The 27184-nt window shown below is 45.4% G+C and overlaps 1 protein-coding gene across 2 annotated transcripts in view; it reads right to left on the bottom strand.

The window, feature by feature from the left end:
- Positions 1-27184, bottom strand: part of FAM171A1 (family with sequence similarity 171 member A1) — a 343848-nt gene that overhangs the window by 146580 nt on the left and 170084 nt on the right. For both annotated transcript variants that reach the window (XM_085631254.1, XM_085631255.1), the window contains exon 4: positions 2461-2619. In XM_085631254.1, coding sequence (XP_085487380.1) covers positions 2461-2619 — 159 coding nt within the window. The remainder of the gene's footprint in view (positions 1-2460; positions 2620-27184) is intronic.

The following is a 27184-nucleotide window of genomic DNA, read 5'->3' as shown; positions in this document are numbered from 1 at the left end:
CAAAAGGGGAGGAGTATTATAAGCATTGTTTATAAGGTAATCCCATTTCACATTTGCGAACTTTGGTGATTGCAATGAAGCACTGACCGTCTGCATGAACTATTGACACAGCCGGGCATTTGCTCGTGCTCCTTTGTCCTTGGAAGGACTTATGGGGAACTGGTGAAGTGATTGTTGACTGCACCTTACCAAACTGTCATCGGCCTCTGTTGTACTGTGCACCTATATCAACAGTGTTGGTTCGAACACTGTAAACTGGCCAGGCCTCTATCGAAATCAGAGTTTTCAAATAGAACGATCAAGGGCTCAATCTCAAGCATTCATTAAATGGTTTTGTCCCATCTGCCTGTGTTTTCAGCCATTAAAATAAATATGCTCCTTTGAAGGTACTCATAGTTACAGTTCACGTATGGTGAGGTACCTCAAAACAAACAATTTAATATTTGTGCTGTAGAACAATCTGTGTTTAGAATAGAAACATGCACCACCAGATCACATGCAACTCCAACTGTTAGTGAGACCCAGGACCATGCATTTGGACAGATAAAGAAGGTTAACACCAAAATCCTAATTTATTTATTTAGTAGGCCTTACTGTAACGTCAGGTTGCTGATATCTTAAGAAGCTATCAATCATTCGATCACAGGGATTATAAAAGCACTTGGCTGCTTCAAAGAAGCTTCCGGGCGCTCAAAGCAGAGACAGATTACAGGACCAGACATTCAAATCTAGTTTTGATCGAAGAACCACATTTTTAAATCTTTACTGAAGTGGTGTCAGATTCAGCCAAGCGAAGTTTGGTAGGCAGGGAGTTCCAGAGTTTTGCAGTTAGTACTGTGAAAGTTCTACCTCCCTGTCGGACTGGGAAGAACCTGGGGACGCGCATGAGCCAGAGATGGTTAGATCTCAGCGATCTCTCCTGCTGGTGCAGGCAGTCTGTTTCTCAGGTAGCAAGCGCCCTTGTCTGCCAAGGCTCTGGACGCCAAGCCTTAGACTTGATCCTTTTTGGTACAGGAAGCCAGTGAAGCTAACTCAGATGCGGCACAATAAGTTGGTGGAAAGAGACACCGCCAAACCAGCCTAGCTCCGCATTCTGCATGATCTGAAGACTATGGATCAGATAGGCAGGTAGACCTATAAACAAACTGTTCGCATAATCCAAGCGAGATATCACAAGTGTGTGGATTACTATTTTTCGGGTCTCACCTGGAAGTAGAGGTATCAGCTTCCTGACTGTGCGGAGCTTCAGGAAGCAGATTGACAAGAGTTCCCTAATCTGGGAGGCATAAGAAAGATCAGAGTTAAACAGGATCCCCAGGTTTCTGGCTGATGAGGCAGGAACCTGGGATGGATTCAGTTCGGCAAGTTACCAGATGCTAGCTGGGGGAGGGGCCTTCTGGTTGAAGAAAATAACCTTGGTTTTATCTGTATTTAGTTTAGGAAATGTTAAACCATCCATTTGATAATAGACAATCCTTGAATTTAAGAAAGGCCACTACGGAACGAGAACAGTAGTATCGTCTGCATAGGAAACTACCTTCATTCCCCAGGATTCAACATGAGTGGCCGAGGGAGGTAGGTCGAGGTTAAGGAGCAGCAGGCTAGGAGTAGAGCCCTGGGGTACCCCACAGATAAGGTGTTTGGAAGAAGAGGAAAAAGGGTGAAGAGGAACCTGCAGGGAACACTCTTCCAAAAAAGATATAAACCGTGATAGAGCTGTGCCCGGAATGCAAAGTAGACAGCCTGTTCAACAAGGTGGGGTGTGCCACCATGTCGAATGCTGCCGCTAGGTCCAACAAAACCACCATAGGTGAGAAGCCACCGTCTACAGTTACTCTACCAAACTCTGACACTTCCAGTAAGACAGTCTCCGTGCTGTATCCAGCACGGAAGCCAGATTGGGTGTCATGTAACAGACTATTTGCTGCGATGAAGGGTGATAGTGGGTGATTCTTAGAGCAGGAGAAACCCAAGGTGGTAACTGTTTGACTCTTTTTGCTGAACATAGTTTCAGGGGGGGGGGGGGGTTAATAGGGTCCAGTGCTGGGGAGATCCATTTAATAAGTAGAATTGCTTCACTATCTGGATTCGCCTGTAAATGGGGGAAGAGTGGACTGGAGTGAAGGCACAAGGGACTCCTGCACGACGTTCCAAAATTTTCTCTTCATTCCGGCAGCGCACTTGGCTTCAAGCTATTTTCGTGGACCATAGAAGGAAAATGGGAAAAGTAAATGATCCGTTCACACCAGACAGGCTGGGGGGCTGGTCTGAAGACAGGAGGTGTTGGAAAAGAAGGTTCAGTGTATGGTCTGCCTCATGGGAGGGGGGGGGGGGGGGTGACATGTTGATCGGATTAAGGCCAGCCATGGTCTGGATTAAATGAGAAAGGCTTGGGGGCAGTTAGGGGCATCTACGTGCAGATTAAAATCTCCCAAAACGGAGGTTGGCGTAGTGAACTACCTGTTACATTTCCATCGAATCCTTGTAAATAAGGGAAACTGTCCACTTCCCAGGGAGAACTGGCCGCCGTTAGAAAAGCAGTCAGATCCTTGTAGGTGGAATTCCCGGGCAGGTTCAGGGCTCTTCTCTGAAAGTGGATTCGAGGTTGGATCCTGGAGCCTAAACAAGAATAATAAAAAGATAAAATTCTGTTACACCAGGCAGTACAGTTGTTGGACAAATATATCTAGAAACACAGGAGTCAAATCTAAGAAATGTGAAAACCCCTGGCAGGCTGGGAGTTCTGGGCTCAGTGGGCGCAGGGATCAGAGCCCCATCCAGCCAGGGCTAAAGAGTCATGACTGGCAGAAGGTTATACCAGCAACCTTTGGACACTAGAGGAATTATCAAGACCATTTCTATTCCAGCATTTGTTAACATAAAACACATTATTTTCCCCAGCCTCCATAAAATGGGCTCTGCATTGAAGACAAAATTGGGCATGTTCTATTCTCAGCAAACTATGATGAACAGTGAGGCCGTAGCTTTGGAGACAGTAGTAATAACTATGCTGGAGATATGGCAGAGTAATGAACTCCTTTGTAAATGCTGCAATTCAACACTATTGTATAGCACATTCAATTTGAAAAGCGACAATCACAATAAAAAGATCCCATTCTTCGACCTTTCAGTATCACTAAGGAACCCAGAAAGTATTATAAATTATCAAGACAGGCTGACATTTTGGCAAAGCCACATTACCCTGCTGTTAAAGGAGGCTTGGAGATACAGGGCCCACTTTTTACAAAGGGACACTAGACATGGACATGGGGCTGATAATGGCTACCAGGACTCCTGCAGCCCTGGGACGCAATATGGGCCTTCCTCTCACCATCAAGCCCCTGAACTGTGGTGTTCAGATTAAATTCCTGTATACTTTATGAATACACATTAAAGGAACACTTAGCTGCTCAGAGTCAGTTCATTAACCCCCTCGGCTTCATCAGCACCACTTCTAAGCCACGTCCCCTGCAGGGTGTCCTTCTGCAGCTCGCAGAGATCAGCCCCAGTTACATTCTAATTAAACCTTCACGAGTCCAGAAACCCTGCATTGAGCTGTATGCTGGCCACTTTCTGGGTGCTTAAATACAACAACCATTGGCAAAGCCAATGCCTGGCTAGCGCTTTAAGCCTTAAGATATTTTTTTAAAAGCCTGTTTCAGTGAGAAAAAATACAAATCCTTTCAGTATACAATGCATCTACGAGACAACTAATAAGAGGGTTATGATTCAGCGTACTTTTGGGGTGTAAAATAGTCCCAGATGCACTGTAATGCAAGCATGCCATATACGGCGGAACAATACACCAAACAGACAAGAGGTGAGGGTAATACTCCTGTAGAATGGAGCTAAAACTCATTCTATGCATATGTTAAAGAATAGATAACAATAGGCAAAGCAGAAACCTGTGTTGTCAAACCACACCTATAACACAACTGTCCAACTTCGAGGAGAGACTTTGTTAGAGAACGTGTGGATTCCAATCGCCCAACAATGTTTACCCGGGATAAACCCACACCGATCTCGAGTGAGAAACTGGCACTTTGCAAGAAAAGTGGGTACCTCATGCTTTTATTCCTCTCGGCACAACACTATAAATGTAATTGCACGAGAGGTTTATGCCCCTTCTCCCAACCTCGACTCAACACGACCTTTACCCTTCAGCCTGCCCAGCACTCTAAAAACATTGAGGGTTTTTTGATAATGGCAACGATATGTAGGTGTTTGATGACATCCAGCCTTAAAGGTCTGCAGCATCTCTCTGGCTGTTCTCAGTGAATCAGACCATGAGGTCTTAACACCGGGTGCGTGAGTCGTCAAACGCCTTGATATGGCATTTGTGATGGTACAAACAAACCATATTTATACTTGAAAATGTCAAATGAATCACTTGAAAGAATTTCTTCCTTAGAACCGAGTGTCCCACCGAAAGGAGCACGGATCACACAAGGGCGCAGACCGGCAGAGGAGCGTTCAGAGGGGTCACAGTTCAAGGCAATCTCCCACACCAGCCCCTCCCACCCGGACCAGCCACTCACGACAATGAGGGGCTCCGCTGCATCGCAGGTGGCTTCGCATTACCCAGAATGCTTTTCTAGCTCGCACAGTCCCCGGGGTCTGCCCGTGACCCCGAGCCTCGCTGTCTTTGTAATTAGCAGCCGGAGCGGTGCTTGAGCGGGGAGCTTGTCGAGCAGGAAGGTTCAGACCGCCGGCTCGCACTCACCCACCAGGGAGGACACAGAAATATGAAATAAACCCCCTCCCCCCCCCCCCCCACACACTTGGCATGATCTAGAACTAGTACTGGGAGAGTGACGAGAGAGCCCGGCACTTATCTGGAAAGTGATGGGAAGTGGAAGCTGCATCTCTTTTCTTACTTACTTCCATCTCTTGATTCTTCTTTCTATTTTGCCACATATACATCTATACTTTCTTTACTCCATCTTTCTTTGTCTTTTCTCATTTACCCTGTACTCAATCTAACTTCTTTTAGTATTTTTACCCTCCTTCCAATCAACCATCATCCTTCCTTGTTCTATACCGATCAGTCACTTCATCCTTTCTTCTCCCAATCCTTCTCCGCAGTTGCCCTTTTTGCCCATCACCTTTCTCTCCATCCTTTACTCCATTTTTAGGTCTCGTCTGAGCCAGCGCTTTAGCGCTGCTCTGGCGAGAGCTATAGAAAACGGGGCTCTGGAAGTGCAAACAGTGCTTTTCAGGCCCCCAACTACAGTGCATGTGCGCCGGTCGCGCGCATTATTTGTCAGCCTGAAAAGCACTGCCTGATCACTTTCGCGGCCGCTTTGATGTCCTCAGTGAGCCGCCCGGCCACTGTGAACATCAAAGCGCCCGCGAAATGAATTACTTTCACTTTAACGTTCGCACCTACTTGTTTATTTAGGTCTTGTGCCCTGGCGATAACCTCTTTGGGCACCAGAGTCTGCGTTTTCATACCCAGCTCGACGCTGGAGATTTGTTATTCTGGAGATTACACCGGTTAGGCAGTGTTACTCTGAGGACTGGATGACGTGCCAGGATTCGTGAAGTCTGAGTCAAAACGGGGCTCTTAAAACTAGAGTCCCCTACAACGACGTTAAAGAGAGAAAATGGCGATAATAATAATGTGATGTGCTGCTTAAAGTAAGTATTAACCACTGTGCAGCTTTACCGATGGATCTCCCCATTAGAGGCACAAGCAGATACATACCTTGAATGTATGAAAGGAAGCGGCTGGAATGTCACTATCTAAAGACTGCGCTATTTTTCCCACAGCTTTATTTTGGGTGTGGGAACAAAAGACACACAAGATGGCATTAGCATTACATATCCATATACTTATAGCCAATCACAGTAGACATCATGGGCAGACATAATCCATCGGGCTCATATAAGGAGCCCCGCAGCTAGCCCCCCAAGTCCATCCGTACATCACCCATGCGCCCCATACCAGAGGGTGCGCAGACGGCGCTATTTTAAAAGATAACTTTGTCAGCTAACTTCCAGACACCTCTCAAAGCTGTTACGAAATTGCATACATCCTTGTTCCTTCTTTCTGACTGACCTAAGGCCTTTCATATTGGGAATATTGCAAATGTTTGCGGTTTTTGTTCCCCTGCTTTGGGCCGCGAACAAGCATAGAATCGCTTTTGACTGCGCCCCAAACGCCACCGAGCGCAGCATCTATACATCAAACACAATCAGGATCGTATGCGAGCCGCAGGGGATGTTCTGGGGCTCAAGGGATTAGGTGGGGGAGGGGTCATCCTTTAGGTATTTGCGCCTCTCTGCTTGCTTTTTGAATGGTTTCTTTTTCCACAAATAGCCGATGCAGAACTCTGATATATCTCTAACTTCAAGAAAGCCGACCTGAAACTGCCATCCACAACCTTCAAATCACCCTGGACTTTCATAGTAGGAAATTGAAACCTACAGTGTGGTGCTGGACAGGCAGCCTCTAGCTTTGCCCTGCATTTATTCTTCCTCGTGTCTTGCACAGACAATATTGATTGGATCTCTGTTCTTCATTTCACACGCTTTGCTGGTCCGTGAATTCACTACCCTTAGGGTTAAAATATATATATATATATTCACATATATACACAAACACCATTTATTCAGCACCAAGATACCCTTTGCGGTGAACGTGCGCTTCACAAATACACGTTATATATAATTCAGAATTATTCTTGATTTCAGTCAAATAGCTGTCGAAGCTCAGCAAAGTTCGAATAACATGGCTGACTTACTTTTGACATATGGTGCCAAAAGCACATTGTGCCCACTCTAATGCCCCTCAGCTGGCTACACGTTAAAGTAAAATCACATTTCTAGATAATTGGAATGGTATGTCAACCCTTCCCCACAGCCATCGCTCTAAGAATGTCTTCTCTATAAAATGGCTCATAATTTACAGTGAACCTCTCAATTTCCTATTCCTGACCAGATACAAGCACTTTGGAAGAAGAACATGTCAAACCCGTGGGACAACCTTCAAAGTCCCTCCTTGTAGCTCCTTAAACTCGAAGTAGGCTACCTACAAATTGGGAGAGATGTGTAAACTCCACTCTTACTAGAGCCGGATCCTCCAGCGCTCAGACCAAACCTCTACATGCGCCCATCTAGATTTAGACTAGAAGAAGGCTTTACTTTAGTCTCTGAATGGACAAGCTGGGCTGTTTTAAAACTTCAAGACTTCCAGACAGTTTTGCCACAACTTACCCTTTTTTCTCATCCTCCACTTTTAGAGCCATAAGTTGAGCAGACTGAGCCATTGCTTGGCAAACCTACAAGTAAATAAATAGGCTTCGTCCTCTTTTAAGAAGCAGTTTCTCTATTAAGGTAAGGGAGGGCCATACGGAGCTGCTCTAAATGGCCTGTCTTATCACCTGAGCTAATTCCGGTGTTTAATGAATAGATCTTTGTATTTCTTGGTAAATCTGGTTGTGTATCATTTGAATTATTTACTAATCTCTGCAAACCCTGTATGTTTCCACCTATCCCGTGTAATTTTCAGACTTAATCTGATGGAGGCGTCCATGTAGCTGACCAGCAGTGAAATTAGTGGTTCATTATTGGAGTTGTTTGGGGTGGGGGGGGGGGATGTTGCATTCCGATGGAACGCCCTCGCATCATGACAACAATACCTTTTTAGGTCTCGCCTGAGCCAGCGCTTTAGCGCTGCTCTGGCGAGAGCTATAGAAAACGGGGATTTGGAAGTGCAAACGAGTGCTTTCCAGGCCCCCAACTACAGTGCATGTGCGCCGGGCGTGCGCACCATTTGGTAGCCTGCGTGTACATTTTGCGGGCGCTTTGATGTTCTCAGTGAGCCGCGCGGCCACTGAGAACATCAAAGCGCCCGCGAAAGTGCACACATTTGCCACCCCCTCCCTCATCCCACTTCCTGCTTGTTTCACAATGTTTTTTTTCTTTCTCAGTATTTTCTTTGGTTCTCTCTGTAGCGCTCTCTTCTTAGCTCTTAGTCTGCCTCTCCCTGTCTCTTTCTCCCTGCCTGGCTCTGTCTTTGTGTTGCTTTCTCTCTTTGTCTGCCTCCCGTTCTCTCCCTAACTTTCTCTCATATTTCTCTAGCCATCTGTCACTCTCTCGCTCTCTTCTTGTCTCTCCACCTTTCTCTCTCTGCCACTTCCTGTCTGTCTTCTCTCTCCCTCTCTCTGTATCGGTCTATTTTTGTCCCGTGACTTTTTTTTCTTCCTATCTTTCATTTTTCTCTTGCTCTCTCTGTCTGTCTGTCTCTATCGTTATCTCCCCCCCCCCCCTTATCTGGATTTCCTATTTCCTAATTTCTGTCCCAGATTTTCTTTCTATCTACCTCTCTCTCTCCCCCATGTATTTCCCTCTCTTCCAGGCATCTAGTTCTGGGTGTTCTTAATGTCCTCGACAAACTAAGACTGTTCGGTAATAAGTATTATTTTTGGGGTGCACGTGTAGTGAAAAACTTCTGACACAAACTGATGTCAGTGACATGGGCAGTAACTGCAGAGCGTTCAGTGCTTATTTTGTGTGCCTTTCCCACTGGAAAGCTTTGCTTGTGAGCAGTCACCCGGTTTTGATGTTGGTGTTGCATGCTTCTCAAGCATTCTGCTGGATCTGCAGGACAGGAGTGTTTTTCGGGGTGCCACTGTTTGCTCTCTGCTTGTTGTAGATACCAGCCGATGTGTGGCATTGGCCACTAAATAACATTCATTCAGAACTCTGCATCATCGTATAACGCGTCTGTCCTTCATGTACCAGCCTGCTCACATTGGGTCTGAGGCTTTCTCCTTGCACTTGTATCAAATATCATTTTCTATGGGCTTCCAGAGAATGGTTGTCACTGGCTGAAGTTCTTTCCTTACTGACTCTCGGTGGCCATTGGTCAAGCTCTGGTATTAATACACGCAGTCGCGCTCTTTATTCCAGGCCAGAAGGTCCCAGCAGCAGGTTCCTTTGATAAGAGGCGGCATGAGATGGCACCAGCACAGACGACATTTATTCGGAGCACAGAACCATGTGCCATCCGCTGGATTAACGGACAGACAAACAATACAATGCATATCTACCCTGACCACAAAAGGGATACCAAATATTGGTATCCAAGGATGTCCTGTGCAATCACTGGCACCGCCTTAGAAGGGGGCGTCCCTGCTGCAGCAGTCTTTGTTTAAGGTGCAGCGTGTGGTCTGAGCACCACTCAGCAGGTCACAAGCCCTTTGCGTCTCTAAAGGTGGATACGTATCTATCAGAAGGATGGCATCATATTAATGTCAACATTTCACTCCGTTTGCAGTCGGTTACTTTGGGCCAGACGAGAGCGACCAGTCTGATCCCAGGTACATAGCGCTCAAATGCTGCTGGAAGGCTGTTAGGAGCTGTAGCTCATCGATGTTTGTCTGCATTTAAACAGCTGCTCTTGTCTCAAGTACTTTCTGACCCTTGTTAAACTCAAAACGATGATACTTCGGACAGCAGCGAGGTGCCAAGTTTGCTCTTATCCTAATTTTACAAAGCAGGAGTTGTAGCATAACATTTTTAACTGCAGCTCTGACCGCAGCGCCACATCCTCTGCCTCTAAATGTCACAGCACAAGAGACCTGAAACACAGTGTGAGGTGAGGATTGTGACATAATGACCCCTCTGCCCCACATTTCTCAGGGCCTTACTTTATTCATTTCGGAAGTGGGAATCACCCCAATACCCCTCCCCCTGTCTCTATCTCTCTCTTCTCTCCCTCTCTCTCTTTCTCACTCTTTCCCTTTCTCCCTCCTCTCTCTTTCTCTCTCTCCCTCTTTCTTTCTCTTTCTCTCCTCCCCCTCTCTCTCCTCATTCTCTCTCTCTCTTTCTCAGTCTCTCCCACCCTCTCTTGCTCTCTCTCTCTTTCACTCTTTCACTCTCTCCTCTCCTCTCTATTTCTCTTTCTCAGTCTCTCTCTCCCCTCCCGCTCTCTTTATCTCTCCTCTCTCCCCCCTGTTTATATCTCTCTCTCTCTCTTTCTCTCTCTCTCTCTCTCTCCCCCTCTCTTTCTCTCTTTCACTCTTTCTAACCCTCTCGCTCTCCAACATACACTCCACATAATACCACTCAGTGCCACATAATTACATACCACATATTTACACTCTACTCAATGCAACATAAATACACCCCGAAATCACTCAGTGCCACACAATTACAAGCCACATAATTACACTCTACTCAATGCAATATAAATACACTCCACAAAATACCACTCAGTACCACAGAATTACACACCACATAATTACACTCTACTCAATGCAACATAAATACACTCAACATAATACCACTCAGAACCACATAATTACACGTCACATAATTACTGTATTCAATGCAACATACATGCACTCCACATACCACTCAATACTACATAATTCAACGTCACATAAATACTCTCTACTTAATGCAACATAAATACACTCCGCATAATACCACTCTGTGCCACATAATAACATAATTGCACTGAACTCAATACAACATAAATGCACGCCTTTGGGTCAAGTCGCGCTATATAAAAAAAAGCAACAAAAAAAACCTTTTGCAATGCAATAGGTCTCGCATTACTGAATGTTTGCGCTACTGGTGTTGCATTATTATTAGCAATGCCAATAGCTCAAACTTTTATAATGCGAGACCTATTGCATTGCAAATGCTTGTTCAATCTAGCCTTCGCTCCTTTCATTCAGCCACCCTTTTCCCCACCGCTCCACTTATGTCTGCATCCATACTCCTCATTTTCTCCATCCAGCCCTAAATCTAATCTTCCTCTATCTATCTCTCCATGGATCCTTTTCACCATCCATCCATCCATCCCACATGCTTATCCCCTTCTTCTAGTCTCTTGTTCCACTGGTTCCTGCAACCTCTAGCCCATAGAACCAATAAACTATTTTTCTTTCAGCAGCATTTGTGAGGTTCTAATTGGAGATCCGCGTCTCCAACTAAAGTCAAAAGGTACAGTAAACAACAAAATAAATGTTTAGCGTTCCTCCGCCCTCCCTACTCAAGCTGGTGATGTGGGTGGTTCGTGATGTCCCTGGTCATCCACCTAGTGGGAGACAATACATGTCCATTCTACTAAAGACACAAAATCTGCCCCGACTATGGATTGCACAAGCAAAGCCCATTGGTCAATACTGGGAAGCTTTTCTAACATAACTGAGGCAAAAAAGGCAACAAGACACAGAGTACTCGATTATCCAGCCAGTTTCTAATTTGCAGTTAACAGACTCAACACCACAGAACCTTGGCTAAGAACATGTCTGCCCCTAGCTCCAAATATCTGGAACTCGTACGAAGAAGCTGGGGGTGAATACCTGGTGCAGAGGGGCTTGCATGCCCCCTTCCTCGTCTTAGACCCGTGTATGGCTACTGAAGTCCTGGCACAAAGTGAACCTCTTCACGTTGTTCCAGCCACACCCCAAAATGCATTTTGCCTTCGAGCATAAGCTGGTTTTGCCTTTCCACAGCAATTGGTGCAGGTGTAATAAACCCAGGTGAATTTTTTTGAATGCTGCAACAATGGTTGCTTGGCAATGCCCATCAGATGGGCCCCCCTCAAAATTCTACGTTCTGCATGTTTAACAAGAAAAATAGAAATGCTGAAAATGTACTTTCTTAAAGGACATAGGCTGTGAGTTGTCCCGCCCCGCACCCTCCCGTTTTTCCCCAAACACTGCGCGCTTTTACCTTAAATCACCACTGACAACATTCTTTGGAGCCTGAAAAGGTCGCAGTTTATTTATCACATACAATCCTTACAAAGTTGTTATGGATTTCAAATGTTCATGGTCATACTGTATTCAATGTCCATGTTCTAACTTTACATCTATTGCTTATTGCAACTCTTTTTCTTTGCATTTTTTGGACCCAGCCTTTTCCATCTCCTGGGAGGGGAGGGCCCCTCCCCCCTTTTTGGGCCTCTGAATCGCAGGTCTAGGCTTCAACTTGCTACCGATTTTGGAGGGTGTCCGTCTGGACCTGCCCAGGCTGCAAGTGCCATCCCGCTCACCCTGTACCCATTCGGGGGCCCTCCGTTCTCCCAGGGGTCCCTGCCATGCGGCATCCCAAGAACCTTACTTGAGCATCTACTCTACCTTTCCTGAGGCTGAGTCCTTCCATCTTCCCCCTCGGTAACCCTGTCATGAGGCATCCCAAGGACACTGTGGGAGCCTTCCATCTACCTTCTAGTATTTTAGTCTTTCTACTAGCTTCCTTGTGTTTATTCCGCCACGCTTCCTTCGGTTTGTAGATCGGAGGGAGCTCCCCCTCCCCCCCCCTTTCCCCCTTTCCGGGCTCACCCTTCACCCTAGATGAAACCCCTCTGCTCCAGGATCCCCATGATGTTCAGCATGAACATGTCCATCCCCACCCCGGTGAGGTGTACCCAGTCTTCCAAGTGGTACCCTGGGGACCTCAAGTTCATAAAGCCGTGCCTCACGAAACCCCATCCATTGGCCTTGCATACTTTGGACATGGTGATATTCAGTTTCCTTCTGGATTTCTCCACCGCCCCCAGGTCTACCGCCCCTCGCCAGGCCCTCCTCACTATGATCTAAGAGAAGATTACCTCGGCGGGACGTATCAGGCGTGCTAAAACTGCTAGGCTTTTCCGCATTCTCTAGTAGCGCCCGCCTACCTACTTTTGCTAAGTCATTCCCCCCCAGGTGCACCACAACCGCGTCTGGCTTGCCACTCTGTCTCAGCGCTTCCTGCACCGCAGGTAGTAGCTGGTACCATGTCATTCCCGGGCACCCCCACCATTCGATTTCAGTTTGCCGCAGCCATATCCCGCCGAATTCACGTCTGTTCGCTGCCCACTTCTGTGCCCGTGTCACGTAGGAGTGTCCCATGATCCACACCCTCTTTCGTGGCGTTCCAGGACCTGAGGGTGTGGGGGGTGGGGGGACGGGAGAAATCAGACTCAGTACGTTGTTAGTTGTATGTAGCATTTGAATGCGCTGGATGTCCATTGCCCTATTCCCTTGATCAGCCCTTCCTCCAAACCTAAGTCTGCAGCAGTCGTTGCCACCCCTATTCTGAACGAGTGGGAGCCATATGCACGTGGGGGAAGCCCCATTGTCACCAGGGTTTTTCTCATTACTGCAATGAATTGGAAATGGCTGATGAATGCCCCGTCCTTATGTCTTAAAAGTGGCCCGTGGCTCGGTGCTCTGTGCCCTAGGTGCTCCTTCAATAGGCACAGCGGACAACAGGTCGCATCCTTTATGCAGTGTATCCTGGTCAACTTCCCCTTGCCTGTCTGGTCTGTCTTGGATCACCTGAGCCGTACGGTCATGTGGCCTTCGCCTATTTCTACATCCTTCCTATGGATGCAAGCTAACCACGGGTCCTTGACTGATGGGGCCAAAAGCTCACTGATCCTGTAAGCCCCAAAAAACGCCATCGCGAAAGCTGCACGAAAGAGAGCTCTCTCCTGCCTAGAGGAGCACACTTCAGCCAGTTCCCCCGGCATCCCTTGCAGCATGCTAAAGTGTATAGGTCACCTTGCGTCTATCCTTGGCTGTTGCAATCTGCCCCATCTCTTCATTGCCATTCTACATTTGAATGCCCTGGTTGGGTCCGCCTGATCCCCAATTTTGAGAAGTATGCTACCGCATTTAAGTGTGCATGGGCCCAGGTTTTTTCTTCCCTGATGCAAACGCCCAGTCAATGACATCCAGTACCTCCTCCTGAGAGAAACGCTGGTTCCCTTCTAGCCCTGTCCTGGCCCTGAACGTATCCCAGCACTTACTGTATCGGGCGCTTGTTTTTGGGGACAGTGCATTGTTCAGTAGTGTCTTCAAACCCGGTCCAACCAAGCCCATGCTTCCTCTGACATGGGGTCATCTCTCTGTATGCTGCCGGGGCGAGTGCTCTGAATTTCTCCCACTGAAAACGAGAAAAGGCATCCGCGACTGAGTGGTCTATTCCCGGGATATGCCTCGCCCTAAGCGCGATGTTGCCCTTCAATTGATAACCGACAAGTTTGCGCAACAGGGTGGCCACTGCTGGGCACTTAGCCATGCCTGTGTTGATGGCTTGCACCACTGCGTGATTGTCTGACCACAGCGTAATCTGCTTATTTGCCCGTTGCTGGGCCCAGATATGGAAAGCCACCACAATGGGGAATAACTCCAACAGGGATAGATTTTATGTCATTCCGGTGCCGTGCCAGGCTTCCGGCCACTTCCCTGCTGACCATGCATTTCCTAGGATTGCTCCAAAACCATACCCCCCTGCAGCATCAGTGTAGAGTTCTAACTCACTTGCTAGTATCCAGGGATCTCGCCATATCAGGGTGCCATTAAAATCTGCCAGGAAGCTGTCCCACTGCTCCAGGTCCTTTCTCACCCCTTGTGTGATGCGGAGCCTGTGGTGTTTTTGTGTCGTGCCCCTGGTTAGCCATGCTAGCCGCCTCGCGAATGTGCGCCCAGCTGGGATCACCCTTGTGGCGAAGTTTAGCTTCCCTAGTATCTGCTGTATCTCTCCCAGTGTTGCCTTTCTTTGCTGCCTCAATTTTTTTAATGGCGCTGCGCAGGTCAGCAACCTTATCTGGTGGTAACCTGCATGTACCTGCTACTGAGTCCAAACTCAATTCCTAGGAAGGATAATTTTGTGGTAGCAGCTTCTTGTCCTGTGCCAGGGGTATACCTAGCTCCTGTGCCTTCCGTATGAATGTGCCTAGCAGTGTCTCACACTCCTTCATCCCTGCTTTTCCAATAAACAGGAAGTCATCTAAGTAGTGGACCCGATCGCCACTTGGTGCTCTGACACCCAGCTCCCATTCCAGGAAACTACCGAATGCCTCGAAATATGCACAGGATATTGAGCACCCCATGGGTAGGCACTTGTCGTAGTAATATTTACCCTCTAGCTTGAAACCTAGCAGGTGGTAGCTGTCAGGGTGTACTGGTAATAACCTAAAGGTGGCCTCTAGGTCAGATTTCGCCATCAGGGCGCCCATCCCTTCCTGATTAAGTCAACTGCGTCATCTACTGATGCGTACGCCACCGTGCAAGCGCCTTGGTCCAGCCAATCATTGATGGATTCCCCTTCTGGGTGGGACAGATGGTGTATTAGCCGGAATTTTCCCGCATCCTTTTTGGGGACTACCTCAAGTGGAGACAACTTCAAGTTTTCAAGGGGGGGTGCAAGGAAAGGGCCAGCCACCTGCCCCAGTTGTACTTCCTTTTCCTCCTTCTCCTTTTCTCCTTCTTGCGATGGGGGGGGGGAATGTGCCTGTTCTCGGCCGTTGCCCTTCTTATCCCCCCTCACTCGCCAGCTTGGTCGCCCCCTGATTGGGTGGGGGCTCCCTCTTGTTCCGGGGGCCAATACTGACCTCCACCGGCCTAGCCGGTATGCTAATGAGGGTGGGGGGCAGAACTTCACCTCCAGAGGGCGTTCTACCCGGGCCCCCATTTGGTCCGGCTTTGCCTCCCTGGCCTGGGCCTCGACTGTGCTAATGCGAGTTGTTACCACATTTGTTCGAATTAGAGAAAAACTGAAATCAGACGTTAGAGCGAATGACCGTAATGGTCCTTGGACAACAATTTATGGCCCAGGTGAAGCCACGGGCTAAAAGCATGGCCTTTAGCTCCGCAGACAGGATGGCGAGCAATAACTTCAGCATACGTGGTAAATATCTTAAAACACCATGAGGCTCTGCACAGTTAAAGTGACATTCTCATGTCCGGGCCAACTTATGCTTTCCTGAAGCAGGAAGGACTGTCTTGGAGCTCATTTCCAGTTCAACCACTTCTCAATTTTCACCCGTGAGATTTGGCTTCGCGGAGCTCGTGCCAAAAACAAATCACAGGGTGAGAGCCAAAGAGGTTACACAATGTAAACACATTTTATAGTTCACATGGAAATATTTAGCCACTGGGTGTTATGAATTTCAGTGCTCTTGCCTTCTGTGAGTTTCACATGGTATTACATAATTGCACACCATACATATTAAATAAAGTTCACATGAACATAATTAGGAGCGCCAATAAAGAAATCTTGCTGTTGCCAATGGCCTTAGGCCATCTAACGGAGTCTCCAACGCCGATATTAGTCAGTAATTAACACATCACGCACACTGCCCTCCTGCATCGAATTTTGGAACAGCCAACAGGTACTTGGTCTAGATCGCCACGTGTTGGGTAGTCCACGTTGACATTCCACATGGTCTCGTGAAAGATCCCAATGTGTACCCTATGGCTGTTTTATTTCCAAACAAGATCCTGGCTATCACTTCGCTTTAAACTTGGAGGCAGAAGATTAGACATTTTTTCTCATTAAATGGAGAAACTTTCTGGGAGATGAACAGTATTTCTGATAGAGATGGACCTTGAGCTCAAGGTCACAGCACCCTCCTTGGTAGCACATCCCAGATGAAGTAATTCAGATACCAAAGCTTGGGATAAGAAACACCCCCATATTTAGCAGAGGATGTAGACATGAGACAGCAGAACTGTCACACTATCCACTGACACAAACATGTCATTGTAGAATCATACACTGGATATTCTGTTTGCTTAAATGATACAGGTTCCAAACAATCTTCCAACTTTCTATCTCTTCTGTATGCCTTACAAGCAAATAGTATCACCATTGCCTTTTCAGTCTGACTGCCAGGGACATAGTCCAAACCACCTTTGAGTAGTGCAGACCGCGAATGAATGCGGGGGAGCTGGAAATATACCACTACTGGTAAACAAGACACCAAACCAAAGTGCCCATCTCTAGTAATTTAGGTCCAAGTTGCAAGAACACCATTTTACCCTATTACTGTCGAGGCCAACTGCACAATCATTTTGACTAAAAACGTATCCCTTTTTTATATCCGGCTCCATCTCTTGCTCCATGAAATAATGGTTGTGTGGGCTCGCTATCAGGCCTGTTCTTTCATATATGGCACTTCTAAACCCATGGTTACAGATACTTGCACTCTAAAGCAGTGGCGGCTGGTGGATTTGGAAAGTAGTGGGGCCCCTCAAAGCCCAAAAGAACTCTCCAGCAACCGCCTCTGGCCTTGCTAACCTAAATCCCCGTAGTCGAATACCTATACATGCTTTTAAATCGCACATGCACATATATACACTTAAACATGTGCTCAGGCATGCAATCAAACATGCATACATACACACACACACACACACACACACACTTGCAAGCATGCACACAAAGACAGTCACACTGACAGACATACACACACACGCATTCCCCAGCACACAGGTAAACACACGTTCCGGGTAATAAATACATGCACTTTGCCTGCAGGCTTGGCCAGCAATTTCCAACTCAGTCTCCAGCATACCAGAGAAAGGTCCATGAGCTTCTACCCAATTAGTAGCCAGAATAGGGTTGAACGTATTGAGGTAGACCTTTATAGGTTGAGCCTGTAGCAGCGTGCATGCGCTGCCCTGGTGAGACTTTTAGTAAGGGGCTTTCAAAAGCTCACCACACGCTTGTGCATGTGTGTGTTTTGTTTTTGTTCAGAGGCTATTGGGCTTTGCGTGCGTCTTTCTAAGAAAGACAGCACGGAATTGGGCTAAGGCGGGTGCATGTCCTGCCTTTGCTCCGCCCACGGCCTATTGCTTTCGGTTACCCGCACAGGCACCATCTGTTTTGAATTATCGTGCCCAGACCCGTGCACGATAATTCAAAACATATGTCTCGCTGTGGCGCGCACACGCACCACTCGCGTGCTTATTGATTTGTGCAGGTTTGTTTGCCGTTGCTGCATCACAGTAGGCGGGGTTTGCTGGCACGGCCCAGTTGCCCGTGCGTGCCTGGGCGGTAGTGTTGTGATGTGTATGATTGATCAGATCTGCTCTTGCTGTCTTAGGGTGTCTGTTCATCACATTCAAAAGTAGTTGTGGTGTTTTCTGGCAGCTGTGCAGCCTGGCCGGATTCACCAGGCTCGAATGCAGACCTGGATGCTTGGTTCTTCTCAGTGGTCTATTAATTGTGCTCAGACGTTTGTGGGGCAGCTGGAGGTGTGATTGGTGGACCTCAGCATGGTGGAAAGTCCTAGCACTATGAGTCGGCGTCTCGAGTCTTTGTGGCATCATTCAGTAAATCCTGCCTCGGGGGCACTGAGGGTCTCTCGGGTGGGGCCTACGGGGAGACAGTTTCTCTAAAAGTGAAGCTCGTTCTGAAGTGACCTAATAGTATAAACCCTATCAACAGATGGTTACCACGGCAGACTTGACACGCACAAGCAGATTCAATCTCGTTTATACAGTGTGCCTGTCCATTCAGACTTTCATCCTTCTGAGGTCGATAAAATGAGTACCATTGAGTTTGGTAACAATAATCATTTTTTATTCAGCGCCAAGATACCCTTCTAGGCAACGTGTGCTTTGCACATGTCATGTTATGCTATTTCCGCTGTGATACAGTCCCCCTCCAAAAATTAGACCAGATGCCGTGCCACAGAAGTTCAGAGAGGAGCTCCACTGTGACCCAACAGGATCTTTTGATAAGTGCGTTCAGGTGATAGATAGCTTTCTAAAGCAGAAAATACAAGGCCGCATGCAGCAAGTCTGCAGACATCGGTTGGACGGCATTGCAGGCACAATAATAAAACAGCTAACTTACTCCCGGGAGTGTGCGGGTTCTTTCGCTGTTGGTTAAATATTAAATGTATCGGATCCACGGGGTGACAGGGTTGGGGAGCACCCGTACGAGCACTGATGGAAATGTGGTTCGTTTATTACTTCCTTGTTTGCTGTTCCCCCGGTGCGGTATGCTGGCGGCGGGGTGTGAGGAGTTAGGGACACTCCCCTTTGCTTTTGACTAGTGCGGGTTAGTTGAACTGTACACGCACAGTTTATATCAGGAGTTGACGCCACCACTTTTCAAGGTTGGGAGCTTGAACCCTCTGCAGCATTTCACTGCACCTGTGCTGTGTGCCTTTCTCAGGGGTTCTCTGCTTGCGTTTCGGTTCTGTGTCTTAATAGCTTTCGGTTTGCATGCTTTGGCATTTAATGTTAGTCTCCGAAAGCCACCATTTGTGGGTGTATATCTTGATCTGTCTCTTTCTGTTCCACGCCTGTCTCTTTCTTTTCAAATCCATTGCTGCCTCTCACACCTATGGTGGTGTCTGTCAGTGCTGCTTATACTAAGTGCCTCTATTGTTCTGCCTGCCCGTTACTATTCCTCGTGTTCCACCGGATTGAACTGCGGCAGAGAATAGGCCTGGGCTCTGAAATAGGACACGTTAGCAAATCAGTAGCTAAACAAGCATTGGCATAGCCAATAGGTCTCGCCTTTGGGACCTTATATGTGTTTAGTTATCCAGCACAATATCCTTGGTGCAACAATATCAAGTGTTGCATGGCTAAACACTAAGGTCCCAGAGGCGAGACCTATTGGCTATGCCAATGCTTGTTTCTCTATTCCAGCTTCTGATAGGGCAAGAGGGTGTGTGACTGAAGTCCTGAAGCTCCATTATCTGACATGCTGCACTGCCGTATGCTACTACATCATGTCCAGGCTGTAATGGCTCCCACCTGACATATGCACAATATAGCTAGTGGAGCTCTCTTGTGCTGACAAAGTAATATTACAGCTTCTACATGCTCACAAACTATCCACGAGATAGTTTGTTTTCATGTAAAATCTAACATGCCAAGCAATAGTAGCAGAAGGAGGCAGTGGGTCGACACCCTGGCAGCCACCACTGCTCTAAGGAATCACAAAATATTTTCAGTCCTCTTCACACTACCACTTGCTTGAAGCAGATGGCTCAACAGTTTAGTAGCACACACCTACATTTAGAAGGGAGAATCTGTGTCTGTAGCACAAGGGCCCATGAAACCACAACAAAATGAAGCAGGCATGTCAGCAGTAACTCACAGCAGCTTTGTACCTTTTCTGGGAGACTTTTACAGATGCTTGACACTCTTTACAGGCTCCACTCCCACACATTCAGTTGCAGCATCCAACGAAAACTTCCATAAGCCAAGTATTACACAAAGTAGGGAATATGTAATGTAATGTATGTATGTATATTCAAGCACACTAAAAGACCTCAAAACTAGGCCAGGGAGGTTCTCATTGAGTTACAAAAAAACTCATCGAGATTCCACGAATGGACAGATATAGGCACATTGCGCTTGGATTTAGTGCCAGGAGTGAGTTCCAAACTAAACAAAATCAGCGCTAACGGTAATACGTTGCATGCAGGAGGGTGCAACTTCTGGAGTTAATTTTGGTGCCACTCGAGTAGATTTTATACTCACATGGCAGCTTTCTGACCACGAAAGGTCACAACTGCCCTCACTGTAGAAATCTCGCTGGATGCCCTAGCGACCAAAAATCACACTAGGGGGCACCAAATTTCGCTCACCAACTTACCGTTGGTGAGCCATGCACGAGAAAAAATTCCACCATGCGGCGGAATTTAGACAAAGCTGTGCGTTACAAGCATGGCCAAAATTCCGCCAATTCCACTGACAGAGCAGAATATATCACCCTCCCCTATTTAAAACTAAGCGTATGACAGAACGGTTGGCTGATCTCTCCATTCATGGAGCAACACATTTAATTTAGTTCAGTGTTGCCTCTATTATCTATGAATTTCCTACAAGAATCAAAAGCCAGTTATTGGAATGTTCCACATATAGTCGGAATGTCTGAACAAATGCAATAATTAATCTTCTTTAAACATTGATAGAGAAGTACAAATGCTGCTACTGAAAAATCCTTCATCTTTGGGAATCTGCTGTAGAACAGAATCTCAAATGGTGTATCCACTAGAAGCAACCATGTGCACTTTAAAACGTATATAATGCAATAAAAGTTTAACATTTAGTTCTTCAATTCTCGGAGAATACAATCTGCAGACATGTTACAAAGAAGTATCTATGGATTAAATTTTTTTGTTATTTGGGGGGTTCAGGCACCTGTATAAATTACCATCCATTTTGCTACTTGCGCAACTTGCAGACCTGGCATAAAGAGTTAAATTAATCTAGCCTTGACTGGACAGAGGTGCCTATAACCATGGTTCTCTACCCAAAAGATAACGGAGGGAGGACGGCCCTCAATTTTTGGAGGTAGTTAAAGGAGTTGCGGACTTCTGCACTGGACAACTAAATGATTACTCAGTGTTGAAAGAGCACCTTGAATTGTTATTTTCTTAGCAACAGCAAGCCTATGAACAACTATTTCAGAAAAAGGTAGGGAGACCAATATGTAGCTCTTATAAGTTCAGTTTTCAAACTATTGGTCTGAAGTCTCTTATTGGTAATTAAATTACTCAATTTTAGTGAGAAGCAATTGAAGGATGTTTAGGGGTCTTCATCTTTACAGAATTTTCTGTACACTCGGGTGTTTATGTGGAATCTGGCCACAACATGAACAGGCTGGTTGGTGGAGACGTCAAATATTAGGGTGAGATAAATTAGATACACAACAGGTCACAGCCGTTTAGAGGAGTACTGGCCCAAGATAAAGTGATGGGACCACTGTGGCAAAATTAGATGAACAGTTTGAAGGTGTTCTTAACAGATGCCTCCATAAAAGACTATATAACAAGATAAGATGATCTATGTTGAAAGCTGCAAAGAGGTTCAGTCTAAAAGACAGTTCCCTATCCACAATCTAATGTGTGCCAAAAGTCCAAAAGTGCAGTTGCAGTTCCATGGTTGGATCTAATGGATAGGTAAAACACAAGTTTTCGTACGAAAACAAATTCTTACCCAAAACACGTAGTCTGATAATAGGATGAACATTAGACAGACTGGAGAGGTCTAAATTACCTTTTATAATATAACAAAAAAAATTATGGAACCACTTCTCATTTGAGGACTTTCAGAACACAACCCTCTCCAAGGAAGATGTTAAACAGAGTTCTGATCGGGGAAGCAAAAGCGGTTATGAATTCTTTAAGCAGCCATGCAGTTCTAGGGTCAACTGGTAGAGATGCTGACTTAATGGCCAGAATAGTCTTAATGGAAAAATGTTATTGAGTCTCTGATACACCTATGATTAATGATTTCATTTATTATTGGAAAAGAACGAGCTAAGATTGTCTCACAGTAGGGTGGTGGGATTGACCAGTCGAACATGAATAACATTTAGAGCAGATTAAGTGGGGTTGAACGGATTCTAGCCTGATTTTAATGCCTTTTTGCATGGTGCGGTTCGAGTGGTATTTTTCAGGTTTGCTGATCTCTATATTTTATATTCTTTAAACAGACTGAACTAGTGACCTTTATTAATCGTGTGGGCTGCTGCATTTTCTCAATTTTTGTTGACCTGTCGATTTGCCCATTTCATCTTATTGAGATTTAAGTAATAACATTGTGCAGAGTGGGACTGGACCCTGGAATGAAAAATGAAAATAAATTATAAAGACTAGACAGCTGCTGTGCCTGTGGAGTCCTTTTTCTGGAATCGTAATACTAGCGGTGCTATAATCTCCTTCCACAGACAACTGGTTAAGACAATCTTTCCTAAATAACCAGCCTTGAGAGAGGTCACTTACTTCACAGACAAGCCCTTGAGGCAGGTAATGTTTCTAAGACATACCTAAGAACACCACCACCAACAGTCGAGGTAACAAGCTTCATAAAGAGGTCTACTCCCTAATCTATTTAGTAAACAAATTTCCCTGGGTGACCTTTGCAATCGCTGCGGAGAAATAAACAACACAGATTCTCACACAATGAAATGAACAGGAGTGTTGATACCTGCTCTCAAAAGGGAAGAATACAATCCTATGCTAGCAAATAAACATTGGTTAATACAGCATGCCACGCTGGCCAGTACAAACAAATCTTCAGTGAAAGGAAGCAAACGATTCTACTATCCCTCAGGTGACCACATATCCATGCATGAGCTATATGGTAGGCTAGCGTCTAAATAGGGAGACATCTGCTAAATGAGGATAGGTTGCCAGCAGGGATGCAAGTTGAGTACAAAGATCAAAGTGTGCTCCCTTTAGAAGAAGAGGTATATTTGGTTCTAATATTGTGAGCACATTGGCATGGATGTTGTTAGTTGAACATAAAAACGAAAACAGTCAACAAAAAACAAATATATAAAAAAAAGCTAAAACCAGGAAATGGGTACCTATCACAAAAGATTTACAAGCATATACATATTATCTGGTCTCTCAGTTGCATGCTCTAGAATATGTAGTTGATTAAGTAATTGGGAAATTGTGTAATAGGAAGATCAATGATGCCATTTTCCTATAGGTCTTTTGGCACTTTTAGATTGTTTGGGACTAGTCGCCACAGATAAAGCGCAGACACGTGATTTTGAAGGCATAGGCTGGCCAGAAAAATGCTGCATTTGCTGGACACCTTTTGGCATTTTGGGGCAAGTATGGGGGCTGTTTCTGCACAGGTACAAAGAGGCAATGTTCCTTTTCTTGCAAATTTACCCAGGTTTTTCAATTCATGCCACAGTTAACTATACATGCACTAAATGCAAGTATATCAGTGGCTTTACGTTAAGGTCTAACCAAATATAATGGGTAATGTACGGAGCAGTAGGCAGAGAAAATTAGCTGGAAAGGTTAGGGTCCACAGAAGGCTTCAACCATGTTAAAGGTGCCCAACATATTAATACATATGGTTGGTTTGGGCTTAAGATTCATGAGATTGGGAATCTGTCAGTTGTGCTAAGAAACATGAATGTTTTTTATTTTATCAGTTAATTCTGTATGATCCGCTGAAAATGGAGGGAGGGGAAGCAGTGGGGAGTGTCGAAAATTCCGGTTTGATTTGCTTAAAATGTTGTCAATCTGTTCTTATTGATCCTGAGTGAGCAAACCATGTGAGCTGGTGACCAGACTATGCTCGTTTCCTTTTCCTTTGAAATCAAACTTGTGGCTGTCATGACAACCTATGAAGGGCAACCTCTTGCTCTCTGATACCACTCGAGTTGAACGTTCAGGGCTTTTCCCATCTGCAACTCACGGCTTTCTTGGGATATCACGCGCTTCCACTTGGGAACTTTAACATGCTACATGTAGTACTTGTCAGAGTAACTTGTTTTACAGGAGTGCCAAGTACCAATACATGTGACAGAGGGGGGAGAGGATTCGTTGAGGTTTTACTTCATTTAAGCACTAAGTAAATAAACTAAAGGTGTTTTTTAGGCCAGTGTTTCATAGCACAATGCGGAGTATTTGTCATTACAACCCACATGCCTCTAAACCTTCAGAATCCATACTCTGCTTGCATCCATTATGGCTTGTACAGATATGCAATACAAACTGTGTGCTTTATGCTTTTCAACATTTAATGATTTTAAAAATACAAAACATGTGCAAACTTGCAGGCATAAGGGCGTACACTGACAAATGTAAGATATCATTTCATGCAAAAAGAAATGTCAATGTTTACAGCATTCAGTCATGGTACTCATTTCAAAAGGGTAAATTATTGCATAGTTCATAAATAACAAATGAACAGTTCGCATTTGTGTCAAATTTTCTATATCTAAAAATCTTTCATCAGCGGATTATGAAACTCACTGTTGGTTAACAATGTCTCGTCACAGGAATATCCGTCAGTATGTGAGCCCGATGGCATATCAGCAGAATGTTATGTTCTTGTGATGCGCCTGCTACACCATCGGACCGGAGAGTAACCCCAGAGTCCCACGCAAACAAATCCTTATTTTGTCGGCAGGTGCTTACCATTCTAATGTCTAGCATCCTTTACTATGCTCTCCAATATGCAGAGGTACAATGGAGGCCCCCCTGATATCCCCACCTCTTTGTAGAATATATATGCTAGGTAAGGAATTGCCTACATTCTGGCTCTACTTACAGGTCATCCTGAATGATCATAATGTGCCAGCTACTGACAAAATTGGGTTTAGCTTGAGTCATGGCATAGAGAAAAAACAAACTCCCTACTGTTGTCTACATCCTATTCTCACCCTACACTATATTTCTATGCTAGATTATTGGCCAGACACTGTTTAGGGAAGCCCATCTGTGGTCAGTCTTTATCAATCACTACTGATCTACATGCCTTTACTTCCAGTGTGTTGATAGGATAACCTCTAGTGAGGAGGTTAATAAGACTTCGTTTATTCGCAGCCTTTCTTGCAGTCTTCTCACCCGCTGCACGAAAGCTCTGCTTATTCAAAGGAATGGGCTATTAAACTTCGCCATCAGGTTCTGTGTCGTTTTGATGTCAAGTTTGTTGTTAAAAAAAGGAATTTGTGTTTTTTACCCATGCATTACAAGTCTCAGCCTACTCATCTGGTGAATTTTGGAAGGATTTTCATTTAACTGTAAGTTGTTGCTTTGGAAAACCATCTTGCGGTACTCACAGATCTCCTAACACTCCAATTGTGGAGCACTTTGTATCACTTGGATATGAAACTAGAGATGATTCACTGTATCAAAAATGTTTAAGTATTCACATTCATGCACACTGGTGCATTAGGGACTCCATATATTATCACCACTCTAACACCGCAATGTTCTTGTTATAGTCCAAGCTTAACTTAATTTACTCTGTTTTCTATTAAATGATATACAATGGTCATGGTTTGGACTGCTTCCATACATACATACATTCTTACGTGTTTTTTTCCCCAATTGGTTTGTTTGCCTGGTTCCTATTTTCTAGTTTATAATTCTGCTTTTTGTCGCTTTTCATAAATGTGTAGAACCATCTCATTAATATTTCTAAAGTGTGTAAATGAAAGGGACAGAGAACTCTAAAAAATAAATAAAAGCACTGTTCTATGCAAAGCCAGTAGATCAACAATATATTGCAGAAGGCGCAATGAACACATTTTCTAACAGGAGGAAAGATGGACAATGCCCCATACCACACGATTTCTAGTTTACCTCAGAGTTCTTCTGGATCTTGGATGAATCAACTGGACATGATCACTGCATGCCAGAGCTTGAGAATAAAAACATACCAACAGAATAAAGACTGTTATATGAAGATGTGATTTATCATACGGACAAAAACGTATCTGAATTGCTCATTTGCATTTCAGAATGAATGTTGCCTAGGACAATGCAATTTCCACATGAAGCACATGGTTATGTGATGCAGATTTGTAGTCCGCTCATATCCTGAAAGGTATCCTACTGCCAGATAAGAAGAAAGCACTGGACTTGTCTGAAGTGGGCCTATTGGAAAAAAAAGTGTTTTTTGTTTTTTGTTTTCCAGAATTAGAGGACGGAGCTGGCAACTCGAATGTCATAGGGGAGCTTGTTTCAGGCTCTGGGGTGATCGTGGAGAAGGCTCGACCTCTGGCTTTGGCTCACTGTATGCAGGGGATGTGGGACAGGAGTGTGGATGGGGTGTACAACAGGATGCTTGTGGAGGTAAGCTGGACCTTTGTTGTGTAGAACTTTGTAGGCATTTGAGGGGTTTGAATAGTGAGCGCTTGTGTATAGGGAGCCAGTAGAGGTATTTTAGGGGTTGGGATATTTCCGTGCAATGGGGCAGGTTGATTGAGTGTCTAGTGATTGTGTTCTGTGATACTTGGAGTCTTTTGGTTAGGTGGGCTGTCATGCTTAAGTAGAGGGCATTGCCATAGCAGAGTCTCCTGGTGGTGAGGGCATGCGGGATGAATCCGTCAAGTGTCAAAAGGGAGCCGATTGAAGACTTTTCTGAGTAGTCGGAGGGTGTGGAAACAGTTACAGGTGACCGTGTTGACCTGGTTGGACAGACATTTAGCAGTTGATCATGGTGCCCAGCCTCCTGGCATCTCATAACAGGAAACTATTCTTGCTAGACAAACTGAGTTAAATTCTCCCTTTGACAATGTGCTGCTTCAAGAGGTAGGCCACAAATCAAGTCCCATGGTATCTACACCCCCCCCTACATCTACAGCCGAGTGTGCCTTTATTACCATCAGTGCTCATCAATCCCAAACTCAACAAGTGCAATCCATAAAGCTCGGGGTAGATTAATTTGGTAAAAGTTATAACTTTGGATGAAAAAGACCAAAAGCGGACTCTCTAATCACATGATCAGAATACAAGCAATGTGCACGTAATCTTATCACGTAGCTTTGGCAGAGACACTAACTAGGGAAAAAGAGGGAACGCTTACCAAACTTGAAGCAAAAAGGTAGTAAAAAATTATTTAAGTTCCCATTTGCAATTCAAATAAGGAAATCCTACACCTCATACCAGACAATAACAAGCATTGGCATAGCCAATAAGTCTTGCCTTTGGGACCTT

Source organism: Triturus cristatus, chromosome 10, assembly GCF_964204655.1.
Source record: "Triturus cristatus chromosome 10, aTriCri1.1, whole genome shotgun sequence".
Taxonomy (NCBI): Eukaryota; Metazoa; Chordata; class Amphibia; order Caudata; family Salamandridae; genus Triturus; species Triturus cristatus.
This window is presented reverse-complemented; position numbering and strand designations above follow the sequence as displayed.